We start from the raw sequence: 22,511 nt of genomic DNA, 5'->3' as shown, positions 1-22,511 counted from the left end.
AATTTTCTTTTTCTCCAAACTCTCTCTTCTCTAAACTTGACAAGATCCGTGAAATTTGGCAAGATGGAGAGAGGCAACAAATAGGCACAAGTATTCAACTAGTGGCTTTCCAAATGTCTCTCACCTCTATATTAAAGGAATATCAAAAGGGACACAAAAGCTAAACCAGATTCTAAGAGCTTGCTATAGTGACCATAAATTTGATACATATTCAATAGAAATTGGGAATGAACTGTTAAAAGGAGCCATGGATTTGGACGAGTCTCTATAAATGCTTGTAAACTTGTAAGAAGCTGCAGAGTACATGGTAAGCCCACTGAGGAAAAGTCGTGTAAGAACACATACTTTAGAATGTAGATAAGAACGAGAAAGATAGACATGGAATTAAGGTGGTTTAGTTTATGACCTACATCTACAACTCCAGGGGCAGAGCTAGGAATCTGTTGGTGGGGGGCCGAACCTAAATAAATAAGTATGTATATATAGTCTTTCTAAATCAGTTAAACAGTTAAATAAATTAAAAAAAAAAGTTACATGTTTATAAAATCATATTTAAAATAAATTAAAAAAGAAAAGTTACAGTTAAACTTTAAACTAAATTAAAAAGGTCTTAAACAGTTAAACTTAACTTCATACTAAATCATAAGTTATAATTGTATACAAAAGTTACATGTTTATAAAATCATATTTAAAAATAACTTTTCTTCCGAATACAAAAGCGTTCTAGTTTGCTATAGACATGTACAAAAAAAAAAATCCAACAAAAGAACTTCATATCTCCTTCATATTGTGCTCAACGTCGACGGTCTTTCATGGAATAAAATTCATCCATTATCATATTTGTCGTAAAATCCTTAGCAATTTCTTTCTCGATATAAACTAACAAATTATCTGCTAGAAACTCATCTTTCATTTTACTACGTAACCTAGTTTTTACAAGTTTCATGGCAGAAAATACTCGTTTAGTAGTAGCGGTAGAAACAGGGAGAGTCAACACTAGACGAATCAACTTGTCAATCGAATTATAAATCTTCAATTTTCCTGAAATTGCTAATCCTCTACACAACTTATATAAAGTGGACACATTCTAAAAATCTGAATGTTTTGGCACATCAAGCTTATAATGGTCCAATTGAAATCTCAAAATGATTTTCTCTTGCTTAGTAAAATCTTGAGGATAGAACTTCTCAACTAAGCTGCATATATCATCGATCTTAAATGATTTGTATGCATCTTGAGGGCTTAAAGCGGTACTAAGACTAAGAAGTTCCATTGCATGCTTACTAAATCTATTATCAATTTCTTGCAATTGGAAATCTATTACAGCAATAAATACATCAATTCTAAAATGATGCTCCATTGTCATGGAAGATTCTTCATTTTGGGGACATGATCTACCTCGAGCTCTAGTGTAACGAGCATTCATATCAGGAACATCAATTTTATTTTTTTCACAAAATGATTTAACAATTTCAAGGAAAGGCTCCCACTCTTCATTTCTCAAATTCTGAAGAAGTGATTTTGTAGTTGAAACTACACTCATGGCATTTAAAATGTCTTGAGAATTTTGTTGCAAAGCTTGACAAAGACAATTAGTAAATCCCATAATCTTTTTCATCAAATGTAAGAACAAAACAAATTCAAATGATGTTAATACCATATAAGCCGCTTCAGCATCACCGCGTTGAGAATAGTTGGTTCCCTCATTTGAGATAGTGTCGAGAACTGAACAAGTTGCATGAAACATTCTTATCAAGTTACAACAAAATTAAAATGAAAAGACCATCGAGTATCTCCAGGTCGTTGCAAAGTACCAATTTGGTTTGCCCAATTTCCAATCTCAATTTCATTAGAAGAAATCATACTTTCAATCTCAGCAACTTGAGCAGATTGCAATTCATCATTGTGTTTTGAAGAACCAACAATAATGCTGATAATAAAATTCAAATTTTCAAAGAATTGATGTACATATTTTGCTTATCTAGATGCTGCAACCAAAGCTAATTGTAACTTATGAGCAAAGCAATGCACATAATATGCATAGGGACATTGTCTAAGAAATAAAGCTTGTAGCCCATTCCATTCACCATGCATATTACTACCTCCATCATATCACTGACCTGGAATATTCTGAATTTTGAGGTTGTTACAAGAAAGGTCATCACATATCTTCTTTTTTAAAGTTAATGTAATAGTATCTTTGACATAAACAATATGAAAGAATCTATCTTGAATAAAATCATCTTTATCAACAAATCTCAAAATGATTGCCATTTGCTCCCTTTTTGACTCATCAAGAGCTTCATCAACAAGAACGCAAAATTTGGCATCTCCAATTTTTTTGCAAATCACATATTGCACTTTAGTTGCGAAGATATGCAAAATTTCTTTTTGAATTTGGGGTGACGTATATTTGCCATTCCGTGGAGCATTTGTCAACACAACTCCATCAACTTTATCATTAAAAGTTGCTAAAAACTTCATCAATTCAATGAAGTTACCTTGATTTTTTGAGTCGGAGCTTTCATCATGACTTCTAAATGCACATGCTTGAAATGCTAGCCATCGAACACTATCTATTGAGGTTTTGAGCTGGAATCAATTATTCACCATTTCTTGTAATGATTGTTTTTCAATCAACTTGCCAATATGCCGTGAATAACTCTTCAGATCTTCATAACATTTCACAGCAATTTTATGTGGTGAATTTGGATCTATCCCATTAAAGTACAATTCATTACATCATTCACCGATTTCCAATTCTTAAAACCTTTCACTGTAAATGCATCTAATCCCAAACGGTCAGTTGATTTCTTAGCAAAAATGTAACATGGATGACAAAAGATGGCATCCTTTGATTCCGAATACTCCAACCAAGTTGAGTATCTCTGAAACCAAGAAGCCTGAAATCGACAACAATGATTCTCAGGTCCTGAAGCTAGATATTCTGTAGGTTTAAGAATAGGTTGACACGGGCCAACTCTAAGATAAGCACGTCGCATTTCATCTTGTAAGGTTACAGGAAATTCCCATATTTGCGGCCGTTTTCCTGGATCACGTTGCAAAGAGGTGGTATCAATTTCTTCAGGAAGGATTCTTGGACATTTAGAAGGCTGCTCATCAGTCACTGAAGCATTAAGATCCGTTGTCAACGGTCTATTTAAGGTGAATCACTATTAACCTCTGAATGACCCGCATCTTTTTTCTTAAAGAATGAATCGATTGTTTTTAATCTGCTTATATTTTTTTAAGCTGTAAGAAAAATTTATAGATTAATTTATTAACTAAAAAGTACCTAGAAATATAAGATCTTTGTTAGAATTTTTTACTTATAATAATTCTTATTAGCATTAACAACCAAAAATGCAACAACTAATTAACCAAATAAAAAAAAAAAACCCATCAAATTAGAAGAAAAAAAAATCAGTAATCAAAGTAACTATTAAAATCCTTAATCTAGCCAAAATAGCAAACACAAAAAAATATAAACTACGTACTTGACAAATAAACTAAGCACAATTAATAGGGTATAAGAAAAATGAGTACTTTTCAGTGAATCAATGTTATCTTGCGCTGAGGGGTTTCTTGAAAACAAATTAAAGACAATAATATGCTAGTTGAACGCTGCAAACCTATAAAAAATAAAATAAATTAGAAGAATAAATTATGGAACACAATTAAAAAAGAAAAAGAAAAAAAAGGCATACTTAGTTTCCTTTTTTTGTGTATTTATTTTATAAGCTTCTTAAGAATTCTATCCAAACTAAACACTGGAAAAAAAATTAAATAATAAAAACAAATATAAAAATTTTATCATTCAAGGACAAATATTAACAAAGCATATTTGATTAATTGGTTATTTTCTCACATTAGTCACATAATCACATTTGAAATTTTGAATCATTTGATTCATAATTAGAAAAAAAAAAAAAAAAAAATCTTATATTCCAAACGTTCCAGAACTTCCACCACAACAAACAATACATTACTCCTTAATTCTCTCACCACCCATGGTCCCACGCATCCAAGACTAAGTCATTAACGTCAAAGTGGTTTTTTAGTGGTCCATTGATTCACTTTCTAGTTTCTAGGACCTTCTGGCTTCCACACGACCACAATATTCCTCATTTCCTCAATTCCTCAATTCCATTTCTCTCCTCCACGCACCAAGTCTCAGATGTTTTCTACTTTCCTTTGTTTTAAGGACCTTCCACAGTTCCACACTTCCACGCGTTCTCATCTTCTCATTATTTTTTTTTTTAAAGGAATCTTCTATAGTTTTCCTTTATCTTTAGAATCATGAATATTTTGACCATTCTTGTGAGGTGAGGTTAAAAACAAGGGGTAATTACCTTTTCTCCCCATGAACTACCGGCCAATGTCATTTTGCCCCCACGAACTACCACTTCGACCAAAAGAGAGCATCAAACTACCATTTTTACACACTTTGCCCCCTTCTGTCAGTCTAATTCATGCAAAGACGTAAATGCCCTAACTCAATTTTAAAAATGACTAAAATACCCTCATTTAAAAAAAGAAAAAAAAGAAAAAAAGAAAGACTGAATGAAAGGGGTGGCTGCCGCCACCCCTGAGGTGGCCGGGTGGCCTGCGAGCCACCCCCAGAGGTGGCTCCGGCCACCTCTGGGGTGGCTTGCGGCCACCCCGGAAGCTGGGTGGCCGCGCGGCCACCCTAGAAATGACCTAGGGTGGCCGCGCGGCCCCCCCAGGTTCTGGGGAGGCCGTGCGGCCACCCCTTAGGTCGGGGTGGGCCGCGAGCCACCCTAGAAATGACCTAGGGTGGCCGCGCGGCCCCCCCAGGTTCTGGGGAGGCCGTGCGGCCACCCTAGAAATGACCTAGGGTGGCCGCGTGGCCCCCCCAGGTTCTGGGGAGGCCGTGCGGCCACCCCTTAGGCCGGGGTGGGCCGCGAGCCACCCCAGAGGTGGCCGGAGCCACCTCTGGGGGTGGCTCGCAGGCCACCCGGCCACCTAAAGGGGTGGCTGCCGCCATCCCTTTTCTTTCAGGTTTTTGGTTTTTTTTTTTTTGTTTTTTTTTTTTTTTAAATATATTAATTTTAATATTTTTTATTAATTACTGTAGAGGGTATTTTAGTCTTTAAGTCAAAATTAACGGTAAAAAATGGCATATTCCATCCAAAATTAACGAAATTCTTGACGGAAGGGGGCAACGTGTATAAAAATGGTAGTTTGATGCTCTCTTTTGGTCGAAGTGGTAGTTCGTGGGGACAAAATGACATTGGCCGGTAGTTCATGGGGGGAAAAGGTAATTACCCCTAAAAACAAAGAAAAAAACTGAAACACAACACCTCACGCCTCCTTTAAACACAACATAGAAAAGAAAAAAAATGGCGTAGAGAGCAAATAACTCACATCTCACGGTGACGATGCCTAAAGGCTAGATGAGTGCTGATTGCTGGACCGTTGGTGGTGGTGCATCGGGTGAGTGGATGGCTGATGGTGGATGCACAACCAGATCTAATCGTGGACCTCGTGGTGTTTCCAAAGCCGTTCTTCACTTCTTCTACTCTTCTCAGATCTCATTTTTCTCGCCTCTGAGCCTTTCGGTATTTTCACAACTGAACCACAACTACAAGCATTTTTTTTTTCTTTTTCTTGGGGTTGGGTGACACCTGACAAAGAGTTATTGAGGGAAATTTGAGAGAGTTGTTGAAAACTAAAAAGCAAATTTTGCATTTGCCCCTTTTTCTCTTGTGAAGTGTGAATTTTTTATTGACATTTCACATTTGCCGTGTTGGAGAGGATTTGATTGTTGTCTGCCGATATTTTTTTTTTCCTATCTACTGCGTACTGCATAGCCTCTATATGGGTTTTTTTTTTTTTTTTTTTGGTATGCTGTGCTGCTGTTGCTGGGTTTATTTATTTATTATGATTTTTTTTTTTTGAGAAAAAAAATAGTAGTAGTTAAGTAAATTTTTAGGGGGGTTTTTTTTCTCTGAATTTCATTTTTACTTATTAAAAAAAAATTAGGGGGGGGGGGTTGAATTCATTTTTTGCAGGGGCCATCAGCACATTAACCCAAAAAAATAAAAAATAGAAGTAAAAAAAAAAAAAAAATTGGGGGCGCCACCCTCCAACATGCCTCTACCCCTGTACAAGTCAAAACCTTTTTTTGGCTACATCTTCCTTAATGATTTGATTGTATACAAGATTCTATTTATAGAGAAAAAGTCTGAATGTTACACGTCTCTTTTACTTCTACATTAACTACATTAAATTTAATTTACACAAATCATCTTGTAACTCTTGTCTCTTGAGTTCTTATAACTCTTATCTCAATAAATCACATCATATTGTTGGAAGACAACTAACATTGTAATCGAGTCGAGCCTAGTTGAGTTTGGGCATTCCGGAATTGACTCATTTATGAGGTCCTTTAAACGAGTCGAGCACGAGCTCCAGCCAGGCTTAGAAACCTTCATCTGAGCTCAATTTGCCAGATACATACTCTGGCGTGAGCTCAAGCTTGAACTTGCTAAAAATGCTATGGCGAGTTGAATTGGGTACTTGAGCGGCTCGAATTGGCTCGAGCATGAATTGAAATTAATATTCTTGGAAAGTTTGATCCAAGCCCAAGTTTGAGTTTGAGCTTAGTTAAAAAGCCTTTCGAGCCTTAATTGGGTAGCTTGACTCAATTTGGGCTTGTTTAGTTTGTTTTTAGTATTTTTTTTTTTTTTTACACGTGATTAAAAAAAAATGAAAAACACAAACTTGAATTTGATTTGGGCATTTACAAGCAAATTTGATAAAACAAAACTTGAATTACAAATAAGAAAAACAAAAACTACATAAATGAAAGAAATACAAATGAACAAAGAGATCAAATTTACATAAATGACTAAAATATATATATATATATTTTTTAAAAAAAATGTAATCTTGGTTGCCACTTGCCATTCTGCATTCAGAAAGAAAGAAAAAAAAAAATGTTAGATATTTTTACTTCATTGCATTGTTTACTCAAAGTTTTCTAACCTTGCTAAACATGTCAATGGAGCTTTATCACTCAAAATTTATCTCAACATATTATTTAAGAGTTAAGACATACCTAACACTTAGCATGCTCCTTTTAGGGAATACTCTAAAACTATATTGGTGCAAACAAATCTCAGCAAAATGAATAAATAAAGCTTGAGCCAAATCAAAATGCTAGTAATAGAGCTACAACAGATATACTAAGGTTCAAAATGTAAACTAAAGTTTTACTTGCACTAAAATGTTATCCAAATCAAATTAATAAGTGATTACATGCCCAAAACAACAAATGTTAGTAATAGATGATATTTGTCTTAAACTAGATTTACCATAAGCTTGAACAGAACCACTATCTATGACTATCAATGTGCATAGAAGTTGGTAACAAACTTTTGATATAAAACATGATGAAAAGCAAATATAGAGAAAGGTTGTATCGAGAGTAATAGATGAAAACACAAGGAACAAACATCTATATGTAAAGATGGAATGAAAAAACAAGGAACAAAACATAAGAAATGAAAACACATATGGGGATAAAATAAATTACAGAGACAGACCCAGTACATGCAGTAGCTAAAAGCATAACTTTGCAACTTCTGTGCAAATCAAAAGCCTAGGAGCATAACAATGTCTTGAAATCAAATTATAAGAGCTAATAGAGAAAACCTCGGAATTATATTTAGAATACAAGACATTAGTAAACCTCTCAAGCAACAGATACAGTACAGAGATGAATGATGGTTCTACCGAAAGATTCCACATTTCAAGAGATAGGTACTCAAATGTTCAAAAGAATCAAAAGTATAGATAATCAACTGAAACTTCTCCAATTAAAAGAAAAGAAAATACACATCAATAGGAACAGTAGGATCAACCACAAACAGACAATATGGAATCTTAAAATGAACAAGTAGGAATCACAAATCAGGTAATGGTAGCAGACTAGCAGTAGCAGCAGCAGCAAAATAAACATTATCCCAATAGGTACTAAAATGTTCAAAAGTAGAGATAATCAAATGAAACTGCTCCAATTAAATGAAAAGAAAATAAAATGTTTATCGACAAGAACAACAAGGTCGACCACAAACAGATAATATGAAATTTCAAAATGAACAAGTAGGTTTCATAAATTATTTTCTTGTAGCTGACCAATAGTAGTAGCAGAAATATTATCTGAATAGGTACTGAAATGTTCAAAAGTAGATTTAATCAAATGAAAATTATCCAATTAAAAAAAAATGTTTATCGACAAGAACAATAAGGTCAACTAGAAACATACAACATGAAATCTCAAAATAAATACGTGGGTTTCACAAATCAAGAAATAGTAGCAATAGCAGTAGCAGCAGGCCCATTATCCTAGAGTTTCAACATTGATTTTATTGGCTAAGAGCCTAAGATAATACTTAAAAATACCCATCAAGCAAGTGCAAGAATATCATATGAAGGTTCTTTCTTATTCAAGGCCTCAAAGGGTATGCCTTGCACACACGCGCACGCACACACACACACACAAAAAATATTGTTATATATTTTTTCTCTTTTGTATTTGTTTACTCGAAGTACTTTGACATTGATAAACACGTCAAGAGAGGTTAAAATAATGCAGAAATTGTTTAAAAATTATATTAGGAAACAAAGTAAATTACCTCAACTCCATCACCATGCATTAATTACTTGTCTAAATAGATTGTCCAACAAAAAGCCCAAAAACGGTATAGGAGTATGATGCATCAGTTCAAAATACAAAACCATATTCAAACTACATATATATTCCATATAATTTTGAAATTCTTGAATCATGGTAACGTCAGGAAGTTGACTTCAACCACTTTCTACAAAAACAAACACAAAAAAGTAAATAAAGTGAATTTATAATTAAAAAAATAAATATTTAATGTATATAATAAAATGGCATATAAAATTTACTTTATAGAAATAGGCTTCATATAATAAAAGTGTGACTTACAGCTATTGCAGAATTTTTCTTGATTCTACGAATTGTTCTCACCCAATTTGATCCACATAAAAGCATTTGAACTGTTTCAATTGATAATGATGCTCTATGAGGATCAATAACTCTACCACCAGCACTGAAGAAAGATTACGAAGCAACTCTAGTAATGGGAACATCTAAAATATCCCATGCTATCTTAGACAAGATGTGATACTTCAAGGCATTAAATTTCCACCATGCTAGAGCCTCGAACTTTGTATCAATATCTTATCGCATATGTAAACATCATTTTCAAGATATACATCCAAATCATTTTTAAGGGGCCGAATAACATCATTACTTCTAATGTATTCCATATAAACAAGTACTTTAACATTGATCGACTAGTGGGAATTTTGGGTAAAAAATCTCTAGTAAAACCACTAGAAGAACTAGCATTTTCCTGAGCACTTTGTTGCATAACGGATGAATTATGAGCGAACACATAGACCTTATACATCTCATGAAGAATGGACAACACATTATCAATATGCATAGAAGCTTCATGCAATGGATAAATTAGAGGAAACCAAAAATTTATCAACTTCATTTTGTATCTCGGATCCAAAATAGCAGTTATGGCCATTAATAGAATGTATTCACCCTAATACTTGTCAAATTTCTCAGCCATTTTAGTCGCCATTGATTTGATGTATTCATTTTTATCCATACTGAAAATAAATAATGACTTCTAAACAATTCAAGTGTGTGTGTTTGTGTGCAACAAAATATCTTATTAGCGGAATTTAAATAAGACAAGATATTTGTTACGAAGTGAAAACTCTATGAAGAGAAAAAAACCACTCCGGGGCAACCAAACCCAGGAACTCCACTATCCAAAAACAAAGCTAGTTACAAGACACTCGTACTCACATACCCTTATGCAGTAGTCATACCATTAACTCTGACACAAAGTCTATCGTGAACACTTCCCAACTAGATCTTCCATCTGAAGGGGTTTTTGATGGATTCCTTTACCTTAGGGCCGACCCTTAAGATAGACTTCACACGAACGGTTGAGCACACACCGGTAACGGCTTGAGAGCTAGTGGATCTTCGATTCTCCCTAAACACCCTATCAAATCACTATGGAATTCACTGTCGAATTCTATACACAAGCCTAGAGCCCCCTATTTATAGACTTAAAAAAACCCTAAATCTGCTGAAAAACGGACTCTGGCTATCGAGTATCCGAACGAAAGTTAGCCGCATCCAGACGGTTTTCTGTGATATCCATTCAGAAACAGCATAATTCTATCCTTATCAGGTCCGTGTCCGGATGGCTTGACTGAGCGTCCAGACGGTCTTCGCTATAACTCCTTGTAGCGTTCGAACTGAATACTGGAATATTCTAAAATGCTGGATAGCGTCCGGACGTATTGCCACGTCGTCCGGATGGCTTGCAGAGACTCCCTAACAGTGTCGACTTCTGAAATCCAACTCCTTATTGAATACTGATTGACCTAGCGTCCGGATGGTGTTGCTCTGTCGTCCGAATTTCTTCAACGTAAAACTGCTGGACACTGAGGGGCGTCCGGACACCTTCAAAGGCCCGTCCGGACGATTGCACAGGAACCGGTTGATTTGCCTTGAATTTGCAAGGACTCTTCATGAATATCTTCAAGATACTTTTGATCAATCACATGCTTTGATTTGTACATTGTCTGAATACATGAATATTCTGAATTTAAGAACCGACCATCCTGTTAAATCGCACCCATTACATAAAGTGTTTTTGTTTATCCAGAATGTAGCCAATATAAAATACTAACAAACTCCCCCTTTGGTCATTCTGGGACAAAAACACTTGACCAGTTTGGAATTACATTCCCGGTCTAAATACCAAAATAAACCAAAAATACTCCCCTTTTTTGTCACACAATGACAAAGGGTAAAGAGAGTATTAATTAAACCATAAGTGTTTAATGAAATACAAAAGATCAGCACAATATTTAAAATTGTTTGAATACAAACAAAACAACAACAAAAATCAGTCCTCATCATCAGGCTTGTGGTGATGATACTGCAGGCACTCCCTGATGTCAATCTGACATTGTTCAACACGCTCTCCAATAAGATTAACTTCACGTTGGAGAGCTCCCATGGATGACATAAGTTGAGTAAATGCAGCCTCTACATCAAAAGTAGGGGGCACAGCCTGTGATGATGATGCAACTGCTGGTAGGGGAACTGGTGGAGGCTGAGGAACACCGCCTTGAGCCTCATGCCGCAACTGCGCATTAGACTTCATAAGAGTATGTATGCCAAGGGGATCTGGGATCCGTGATCTGGGCTCAGAGTCTGAAATATCTGTCATGACCTGCAAACAGATTTGAGTGATTAAACACCCAAAAGATAGACTCGTGTTCTTCTCGTCTTGAACCTCGAGCATAGTGTGCAAGATGTGCTTGCACAGGCAAAAAAGAGTCTGCATCACAATGGCATACAGAAGGGTGGCCTTCTTGAGAGTCAGCTCACTCTGATGAGCTTGAGGCCAAAGGTTTGTCACAACCACCTTTGCTAAAATTCGGTGCATAGGAGCAAAAGCACAGATGTTGATCTGGGAGTGGGACTTGTCTTCTCTCTGTGGTCTCATCCCAAAGAAATCATGAAGAAAGTCAATGATGGGTGTCTCATCACCAACAGGGAAAGGAACGCCTGAGATTGGTAGAACAGAGACCCCGATCACAAAACTGATAAGCTAGGGATCAATCAATTGTCTGGCCTCTGACCATAGTCTGCATGGTCAGTCCTCTGTCATCATCCTGGATGTCGATCATATGGCCATAAAATTCCCGCACCAGTCTGGGAAAGGCTGGGCAGGCACAATTGTACAGGTACTCCCATTGGTTCTCCAGTAGCATCTGAGCAATGGGGAGCAGAACTGGATCTCTTAGATCTGCGCAGTGAAGATTCTGCTCTGATAGGACCTGCCGCGATTGCATGCGGTGCAACCTGTCAGCAATTGACTCTTAAGTTCTTTGCTTGACTTGGTGAGGAGAGTCATCTGAAGACATGATTCCTGGGCTAAAAAAAATTACAGAAACAAATCCATGGAAGCATTAATTCCTGTTAGTTCAAAAAAAAAATTGGGCATTATGACGACTGTAAAATGGACTATCCTAGAAATTACAACAACAAAAAACACAACCCAATCAATATCAAGAACCAATTATGCAAAATCTCAACCCAAATAATAAAGAATTTTGAGCAATAAGACATTAAACTCAAAATAATAGAAACCCAAAAACAAACTATTTTAAGCATAAAAACTTAAAATAAATTAGTTAAAGAGTATAAATACATACCTGGGGTGGAGATAAATTACAAAGATGACACGCGCACTTGAGAAATACGCATAAAAAGCACAGAAAAAATGTACAAGATGACAAAAAGAACCAAAAAAGGCGAATGAGAAGGCTGCAGAGCGGGGGGAATGCGATATAACCCTATAGGGTTCACCGTCGAAACGGAACTTAAGTTCCGTCTGGACGGAGTGCCACGTAGGAGATCGCAAAAACATGCTTGTCCGAACAAGAAGAATGGACGTCCGGACAAATTAACCCTACCGTCCGGATAGCCAGAACCATCGTTCGAATGCTTCAATAAAAATCTGAAATAGAGAGGAAAAAATTACAGAAAAATATTTCCCAAATAATTTCCAAAACACCCATGTATATAAAACTGATATCCCAGTTCAATTAGCATTTCAAAAATATACCAAGATATAATTGAGAGTTAGGATTCAATAAACACAAAAATTTCCCTGCAGAAAGACATTTTTCAATAGAAAACTTAACTCAAGCAATGTGTGTGTGTGTGTGTGTGTGTGTGAAGGCTTTCTCAATAAGGTATGAAGCTCACTGATATGACTTAAATCATCCGGATTTTCCAAAGAAGAGAGAAAATCAATATTTTGATTAGTCAAAAGTCAAACCTTATTTTACTAGGGCCTAGCCACCATCATCTGATACACTCCTCCAAAGTTGTAGCACTTTTCTTTTCCTTTTGTCATTTTGTGACCGTCTATTTCAACAATGATTTGGTCATTGACTGTTTCTTTAGGAACAAATTCAAGAACAGATTTATAGCATAAATACAGTGGATTTTTTTATTTATTCATTTTTATTCAGTTTTGAATGCCTTTTATCACTTGGTGCTGCAACCTAGAAAGAATGCTAGAATTTATGGGTTCTAGGTTCAACTAGCGAGTTGGTCAATTTGACCATCTTAGAAAACAAAAATCTTTCTCGTTTAAAATTTCAGAAGCTAAAAGTCAGAAGAGAGAGAAAAAAAAATACCTTAGGGGAGCCATTGGAAAGTGCACATTTTTCATCGCATGAGAAAAGCAACTATCTATTATGGATGCCATTGGGAAACTTTGCAGATATCAAGAGAAACTCTCAGTTATATAAAGGCAAAAGAATAAATGCAGCAAAAATTGAAACATCAGTTAAACATACATAAGATATCTGGAAGCTATATAATGGAACAATAAAACTCTGCATCCTTTAACCCCCCTTTTTTTAAAAAAAAAGAAAAAGAAAAAAGAAAAACACATGCTTCACAATAAAGAGGATAGTATAGTACAAACATGTAAGGTAAAAGCAAACCTAACCTCAAGGAGAGAGGTTTGATAGTACCATGATAGAAAAGCAGCCGCTCGACGTGCTTTTTCTATCATCCCTATTTAATACCTGCAGAATTTCCTCAAGACAAACAAGAGGGAATATAGGGAAAAAAAATGGTTCCATAACAACATGCAAAGATTTCATAAGATGCAATATAAAAATGCTATGCAAGTGTACCTATCATGCTCTAGGATTTAGGAACCAAAATCCTAGGCATGTGTAACCTCACCTACTGGGTAGGTTCGCTCCCCCTCGGGGGGTGGGTGTCCTCTTTCTTATCCTGTCCTTCCTTCTTTAGATGTAGTGCCAGAAATTTGACCAGATCTTGCATGAAGGAACTGAAGGAAGATGTTCTTTCATAGGATATTTTCCTTCCTGCAGTCTTCAGTTCTTCCATATACAGCTTCTTGGGGACCCAAGTCTTTTTTGCTTGAGTAGGCTTCTGCAGTTGCTGATGCTTTGGAACATGATTTTGGGCAGAGATCTATAATGCCTGGGTGGCTTAGGTAGAGGACACCTAGGTCTCATATGACTGTAACTCCACATTGGTGACACATGGGAGTTTTATGAGCCTGCCACTTTTTCTTCCTCTGAACTTGCCGATGTGAGCAGTTAGGTCTAATGTGCCCTAGCTCGCCACAGTGATGGCATGTGGGAGGTTTTCTTCTGATAGGAAGCTTGGCCGAAGGCTGAGAGATGACTGGTACTTCCCCATCCATAACAGTTTTTCCCTCATCCATGATTGAGGGTGGAGACTCAGGGATAACCAGCTTCACAAAAATAGTCTGGGAGGTAGAAGGAATATCAGAAGTAGAAGGAGGAACATACCAGAGTTCGGTCTTGTCGGTTGGGCACTTCTGAATAGAGAGCATGTGATTAAGCTTCTCGTTTGAGACTCTCTCCAGTTACAAATGTGTCTCCAGAAGCCTCTCTTCTAAATCATTGGTTTTTATTAGCATAGAGGTCTTCTCAGTCTTGAGGCTATTTAGCTCTAGTACTTGTTGCTTGTATTTCTCCCTCAGCTTTAAGAACTCTACATATTGAAGTTGATAAGCTGACTGCATATCTTCTTCTTCACTATTCTCAGAGTAGTAAGACTGAAAACCCTCATTTTCTTCATGTGGGGCCACGAAGGCCATGAATTTTTCTTCCTCAAGAGTTTCTTCTTCCTTCTCAGACTCATTGCTTAGAGTTGCATTAAAGGCTTTCCCTTTTAATTTCTTCAGATTTGCACATTCAGTCTTGATGTGCCCAAAACCTGAACATTCGAAGCATTGGGGACCCCTTGAATCTTTCTTCTCTACTTCTTCTGACTCAGCTGTGTGGGGAGCCTTTCTTAGTCTGTCAGAAAACTTCTTGAATTTATTATTCTTCATAAACCGCTCGAAGTTCTTGGCTAACATTGCCATTGCATCTTCATCAATATCCGAGTCTTCGTCAGATGAGACTTTGGATTTCTTCTTGGATGCCTTAGATGCCTTAAGGGCAATTGTCTTTCCCTTTCTGACTGGAGGTAAGGAGTATTCATATGTCTGAAGAGATCCTACCAGCTCTTCAATCTTCATCTCCTCCATATCTTTGCTTTCTTCTATAGTTGTCACCTTAATCCTGAAACGCTCAGGCAAAGATCTTAGTATCTTTCGGATGAGTTTTACATCCGAGATTTGCTTCCCAAGACTCACCATCGAGTTTCTTAGGTCATTAATCTTAATGTAGAACTCTCCAAAGGTCTCTTCTTAAAGCATCTTAATCTCTTCAAATTTAGAAATCAACATTTGAAGCTTGACAGATTTCACAAGTTTTGTGCCTTCATATGTTGTTTCTAGAATTTGCCATGCATCTTTAGCAACTTCACAATTTGAAATTCTTGCGAATTCAGATGGTGAAAATTCTTGACATAGAGCATGGAGGGCTTTATCATTGGAGAGCCGTGTGCTTGTTTGGGTAACAGAAATTTGGTCTGTTTCTTCTGGTTTAATCTAACCAGTTTCAACTAGGGATGTAAACGAAGCAAAGCTACCTGTGAGCTCGCTCGGGCTCGGTTCGATAAGGCTCGGCTCGTGCGTGACTCGGTTATTAAATAAGCTACTCGTGGACACGAAACTATACTCGATTATTAAACGATACATACCCAAATAAAACCCGGCTCGCTCGTTTAAAGTTCGCGAACATACTCGTAAAAAGGCTCGGCTCGCTTATTAGCTCGACTCGTATATTTTTATTAATATATATATATATATATATATATATATATATATATATATATATATTTATTTATTTATTTATAAATACATGAATATATATTGATAAAAATAACTTATTTAGTATATCACTTATTAATTAATTATTGTTATACAATATATAATTATTAGTTATATCTATAAGTATCTATATAATATATAATTTAATTATAAAAGATAATTAATATGATTATATCTTATATGATCTAAGAGACTGAGAGTCTAAGTCTAATAATTAAATATCTAATGATTGTTAATCATATGATTTAATGAAAATCTTGACACTTAATCGTGTTATTCAAATAATCATATCATATATAATGACAATGTAATTGGTATAATCCTAAATCAATTGATTAGTATTAAAATCAACAATATATTTCTTATAATCACAAATTAAGTATAATTATTAGAATTCATATCATTAGATTATATATATATATATAAGAAATCATAGATCTTTTATAAATCATCTAGAAAAGGCTTGCTTCGCAAGTACATATGTATTATCACTATAATTTATATGAAATGCTTATAATCTAACAATTTATATGATATTAAATCTTATGTGATATAACACATTATATATTTATTATATAATATAATAATGATATCAACAATATATATTTTGTATCATTGTATAATTAAGTGTGATCCAAGTTCTAACAATGTACTATGATCTAATAACAATAGTTAGGTGATATAATCTAACAATTCATTTTATTAAATTTAAGTATGATCTAACAATTTATATGATATTAAATCTTATGTCATATGGCATAATCGCATAATGTATAATGTAATAATGATATCAACAATACATATTTTGTATCATTGTATAATTAAGTGTGATCAAAGTTCTAACAATGTACTATGATCTAACAACAGTAGCTAGGTGATATGATCTAACAATTCATTTTATTAAATTTAAGTATGATCTAACAATTTATATGATATTAAATCTCATGTCATATGGCACAATATATGATGTTTTAATCATATCAACAATACTTATTTTGTATCATTGTATAATTTAGTGTGATCTAAGTTCTAACAATGTACTATGGTCTAAGAACAATAGGTGATATGGTCTAATAATTCATTTAATTAAATTTAAGTATGATATAACAATTTATATGATATTAAATCTCATGTCATATGACACAATTTATATTTATTATAGAATCTAATAATGCTTATCTAGTTATATTATATCATATAAATGTTATTATTAGATACCACGGAAGTTAGAATAAGTAATTAAGTATGATTTATAATTTTTATATCATATTATAAATAATCTCATATCGAATTATATAAATCATAATTCATAACTATATATAATTAAAAATTAAGTTATAACAATAAATTATTATAGCCACATAATGATGTAGTCACATAACTTATAACTACATAAGTCATAATTCATAAGTATACAATTCACACAAAGCAACTAATATAAATTATAATGATTAAGTATCTAGTTACTTATATAATTATTTACATAATTTTGACATCTAGAATTACTAAAAAAAAAAAAAAGCACCAAACACATTTCATTTAAAATTTTTTCTCAATAATATATTATGAAAATTACAAAAAAAAAAAATCTGGATCATATATTCATATTACAAATAAATAAAACAAAAAATTCTAAAAATATTTCTTCTTTATTTATTCTTGTCACCTTGTCAATTCCACATTGATTTCCTCCTCCACGAGAGATGCCCCACACACACCATCTTAATTGATATTTTTTAGTGATTAAATTTAAATGAGATATTTTAATTAAATAACATGTATTTTAATATTCAAAACTAGACATATCTATCTGATCTTTAGTACAAAACAATAACCTATGACCTATCTGAAAAAAAATCTTTTTATATTTCAAGTTGACTCAAGTTGTCCACAGCTGTTCCTCATTACTTGATTAATGAAAGATCTGAATGCCACGTAGCGTAAAGCCTCATCTTTACGCAGAGACCTCTTGAGAGATAGCCTATCTTTTCAACTTCGAGATTCTTCTATTCTTCTTCTTCCTTGTTCAAGTCCAACCTGTAGTTTCTTAAGAGAAAAGAACCTCTGAATATGGCTACGTTGAGATCATCTCTGGATATTTGCCAAGCTTTCGTTGCTTTCTCTTCAGCCTCTTCATCCACGAGTTTCCTTCATCCTCTCAACGAGGGTCTAAAGGAGCTTATCTTTCATCTCCGGTGCAGTCAAATGAAGAACCAACTGGATCAAGTCAGAAAATGGTGAAACAGGGAATCTTTCAAAGAAAACGTAAATCTCAAGTTTCAATTTCTTTATACCCACAATGAGTAGAACTCGAAAATAATGTTAATTTCGTAGGATTTTGCTTGATTTATGTTGAGATTTTGAGGCTTTTCTTCTTGCGATGTTGGCTTATCTTGGTTTAAGTTATTCTGAAATCTCAAGAGCCGCGCGAGCCGAGTGCCTGATAAGGTACTCGGCTCGTCAAAAAATCGAGTTTGAGCTCGAGCTTGGACAAGGATTTACCCTTCACGAGTCGAGCCAAGCCCAATAGTGAATACTCGTCTCGAGCTCGAGCTCATGAAAATTCTAAACGAGCCGAGCTCGGACAACCAGTACTCGCCCGAGCTCGGTTCATATACATGCCTAGTTTCAACGATTTTTCAGACGTCAATTGATTTTAAAAAGAAGTGCATGCGGGCTTTCCAATAGCCATAGTCCGTCCCATCAAAGGGCGGAACTGAATTAAGATTTTGAGACATTTAAAAAAAAAAAATAGAAGTTAAGAGATAACATTCAAGAAATAAATCTAAAATAGAATGTACCAAGCTCTGATACCAATTGAAAATAAATAATGACTTCTAAACAACCCAAGTGTGTGTGTTTGTGCAACAAAATATCTTAAATGCGGAATTTAAATAAGACAAGATATTTGTTACAAAGTAGAAACTCTATGAAGAGAAAAAAATCACTCCGGGGCAGCTGAACCTAGGAACTCAACTATCCAAAAACAAAGCTAGTTACAAGACACTCATACTCACATACCCTTATGCAGTAGTCATACCTTTAACTCTGACACGGAGCCTATCGTGAATGCTTCCCAACCAGATCTTCCACCTGAAGGGGTTTTTGATGGATTCCTTTACCTTAGGGCCGACCCTTAAGATAGACTTCACACGAACGGTTGAGCACACACCGGTAACGGCTTGAGGGCTAGCGGATCTTCGATTCTCCCTAAACACCCTCTCAAAGCACTACGGAATTCACTGTCGAATTCTGTACAAAATAAAAGCCTAGAGCCCCCTATTTATAGGCTTAAAGAAACCCTAAATTTGCTGAAAAACAGACTCTGGCTGTCGAGTGTCTTGACGAAAGTTAGCCACGTCTGGACGGTTTTCTACGATATCCTTTCAGAAACAGTGTAATTCTATCCTTATTAGGTCCGCGTCCGGACGGCTTGACCGAGCGTCCGTGCGTCCGGACAATCTTCGCTATAACTCCATATAGCATTCGAACTGAATACTGGAATATTCTGAAATGCTAGATAGCGTCTGGACGCATTGCCATGTCGTCCGGACGGCTTGTAGGGACTCCCTAACAGTGTCGACATCTAAAATCCAACTACTTGTTGAATACTGATTGACCTAGCGTCCGGACGGTGTTGCTCTGTCGTCTGGACGTCTTCAATGTAAAACTGCTGGACACTGAGGGGCATTCGGAAGCCTTCAAAGGCCCGTCTGGATGAATGCACAGGAACCGGTTGATTTGCCTTGGAATTTGCAAGGACTTTTCATGAATATCTTCAAGATGCTTGTGATCAGTCACATGCTTTGATTTGTACATTGTCTGAATACATGAAGATTTTGAATTTGAGAATCGACCATCTTGTTAAATCGCAACTATTATATAAAGTGTTTTTATTTATCCAGAATGTAGCCAATATAAAATACTAACACATACACTTTATACTTAGTATCTCTTTCATCCTCCAAACCTAAGGTAGAAACAAATTTGAAGTTGGGTAATTATTTCTATTCACAATGTTGGTCACTTCATTGAAAGTTGCCAAAATTTGATTCACATTATCAACATTCTCCCATTCTTCAAGACATACCACCAACTGAAAAGTTTGATCAGTTTGATAGTACCATGGGAACACTTCTTTGAACTCTATGGCAGTCGCCAACATCATGTACGTGTTGTTCCAAGCGTGGGGACATCCAAAATTAGTTTCTTGGAAGGCAAATGCAACTGTTTTTCTATCTCACTGACTTCCCTCAACCGGCCCTCACACTATATAATTGATACCATGCCGCACATAATCAATTATGTCCCCAATTTTAGCAAGCCTTGCTTGCAACAACAAGTTAGTAACATGAGCACAACACCGCACATGAAACAATTGACCCTCAATAAGTAAGACATTCCTTAACTCAAAATCATCTTTAAGAATTCTGATGGTAGAATCACTTGCTTTCGCATTATCAACTGTTATTGTAAACACCTTATCATCAATGCCTTAATCTACAAAACTCTTCACAGTGCATCAGCAATAACAACACTGCTTTGCGAAGGAGGCACATTACAAAAATTCAAAATTCTCTTATGAAAATAACAAATCAAAGTCCACAAAGTGGCAAGTGACCACCATATATGACACTCTTTGTGAAGAGGTCCACATATCAATGGTGAAGTTTACCTTGTAAACCCCACTGAGTAGTGTTTTCAACTTCTTCTTTTCATTATTGTACGTAGCAATGCAGTCATTCTGAACAGTTGCATGACTAATCTTTTTCCAGTGGGTTGTTAATGCCTTCAAGAACTTGTTAAAAAGTTCATGTTCCATAATATTAAAACGATATTCATGGTAGAGAACCATGTGGGCAACAAGTTCTCTCACTTATTTTCATTAAAAGTAAAATTAGACAAGGTGCCTACATCATCGGTCTCACGAGGAGCAAGGGTCAGAGTCTTCTACTTCTTATTGGCACCCAGATATTTGACACACGCAACCAAATGCTTACCAAGTATTGAGGTAGAATTGGAACTTTAAATACTAAACAACCTTTTACATCAATTACAATGCAATTTTTTGACACCACCAATTTCAGCAGAAACAAAGTCATTCCAAATGTTGGAAGTGTTCTACCTTTGCTTCTTTTCATATGCATTCTTCCTAGGATCATCAACAGTAGGAGGACCTATAGCTACGGGTTGATCTTCTACATTTTCACTGCCACTAACTCCAGTTGCAGGGGCTGCAGTCATCCTAACATCACCCAAGTCAGCTTCCCTGACTTTCATAGGTTGACTTGTATTCTCCATAAGGTAAATGTTATAAGTTCCACAAAAAAAAAAAAAAACCTTTAAAACATATTTTTAACAAACATCAATTCAGAATTTTCGCATAAAATGACAGCTTTTTAACTAATAAAGAAGATGAATGATTTTATTTCTAACAAGGCAGATTCTAATTATGGTAAACATACACAATTTTTTAAAAAAATAAAAATAAAAATGAAAAACACATCTAACAAAAATCAGATTCTAACATTGCAATTTGCAAGTTCTATTTATAGCATGGCAATTTTCATGGATGGAAACAAAATAATGTATAACATAATTATCTAACAAAGAACATGTTTTGAACATAATCACTGAACAAGTTCTGAACATAAGAGAATAAAACACAACATAAAAAAAAAAAAAAAAAAATTTAAAAAAATGCCAAATATATGATGAGAATGCAAAATGTCATATTTTTCTCCTTTAATGTTTAGTCTTTTATCCTTATTTGGTGCCTAAATGTACTCATTATTCTTTTATTTTGATTTAGGATGCAAATGAAGGTGTTAAATGCAAAACAAAGCTAATTGGGCGATTTTGGACAGTTTCGACATTGCTTCGTAATCTGGGCATAACTCTCTCATCCAAGCTCCGATTGAGATGATTCAAGATGCTATGGAACACCAAGAAAACGATATACAACTTTCATTTTTTGAGTTTTGAGAGATAATAACTGAATAAAGGTCGAAATTGGGCTTAAAGTTAACGTTCTAATACGCAGTCTATTTGTGGAAGTTTTCAGATCTTGTGCACGGAAGTCCAGTTGAAAATACCACCTTCTTAGTTATATTAAGACTTTATTTTATTTTTAATATTTTCCTTAATTAGTCTAATTTGGATATTGTTATTTTAGGATAAGATTTAAAATATCTTTAGGAGATAGGAGATAAGATTTAGAATATCTTTAGAAGATAAGAAATAAGATTTAGAATATCTTTAGGAGATAAGCTTTAGAATATTTTTAGGAGATTTTGTAGGTTTTTAATATGGGGGATGAACGTGTATAAAGGGAGAGAATCATCAGACTAGAATCTTCTCCAACTTCTCCTTTGAGTTTTAATAATGGCCCTGCGCGGCTAAACTTTCATAATTGGTCGAAGGAAACGGAAGTCTCGGAATCAATAAAACTCTGAGATCTAATTTGTTTTTATTGTTCAATTTATGCTTTGAATATCGGATGTTCTTCTATGTCTATTTTCATGATTGTCTCGTTTAATTACTAGGAGGCCTACTAGTTTATTATTCATTGCAATCTACTGTTGGATTAGATATCAAATTCGTAATTGT

At 35.1% G+C, this 22,511-nt stretch overlaps 1 protein-coding gene across 1 annotated transcript; it reads right to left on the bottom strand.

Moving 5' to 3' along the window:
* Positions 1-1,087: 1,087 nt before the first annotated feature.
* On the bottom strand, positions 1,088-21,203 carry LOC133876777 (uncharacterized). The gene is made up of 4 exons (XM_062315023.1): positions 21,028-21,203; positions 2,742-3,156; positions 2,121-2,592; positions 1,088-1,725 (listed from the first exon to the last, which is right to left on the bottom strand). The coding sequence occupies exons 1-4, from the start codon at positions 21,201-21,203 to the stop codon at positions 1,088-1,090; spliced, it is 1,701 nt and encodes a 566-aa protein (XP_062171007.1).
* Positions 21,204-22,511: the final 1,308 nt, after the last annotated feature.

Source organism: Alnus glutinosa, chromosome 9, assembly GCF_958979055.1.
Source record: "Alnus glutinosa chromosome 9, dhAlnGlut1.1, whole genome shotgun sequence".
Lineage (NCBI taxonomy): Eukaryota > Viridiplantae > Streptophyta > Magnoliopsida > Fagales > Betulaceae > Alnus > Alnus glutinosa.
The sequence above is the reverse complement of the archived record's forward strand: the minus strand, read 5'-3'. Positions and strand labels throughout refer to the sequence as shown.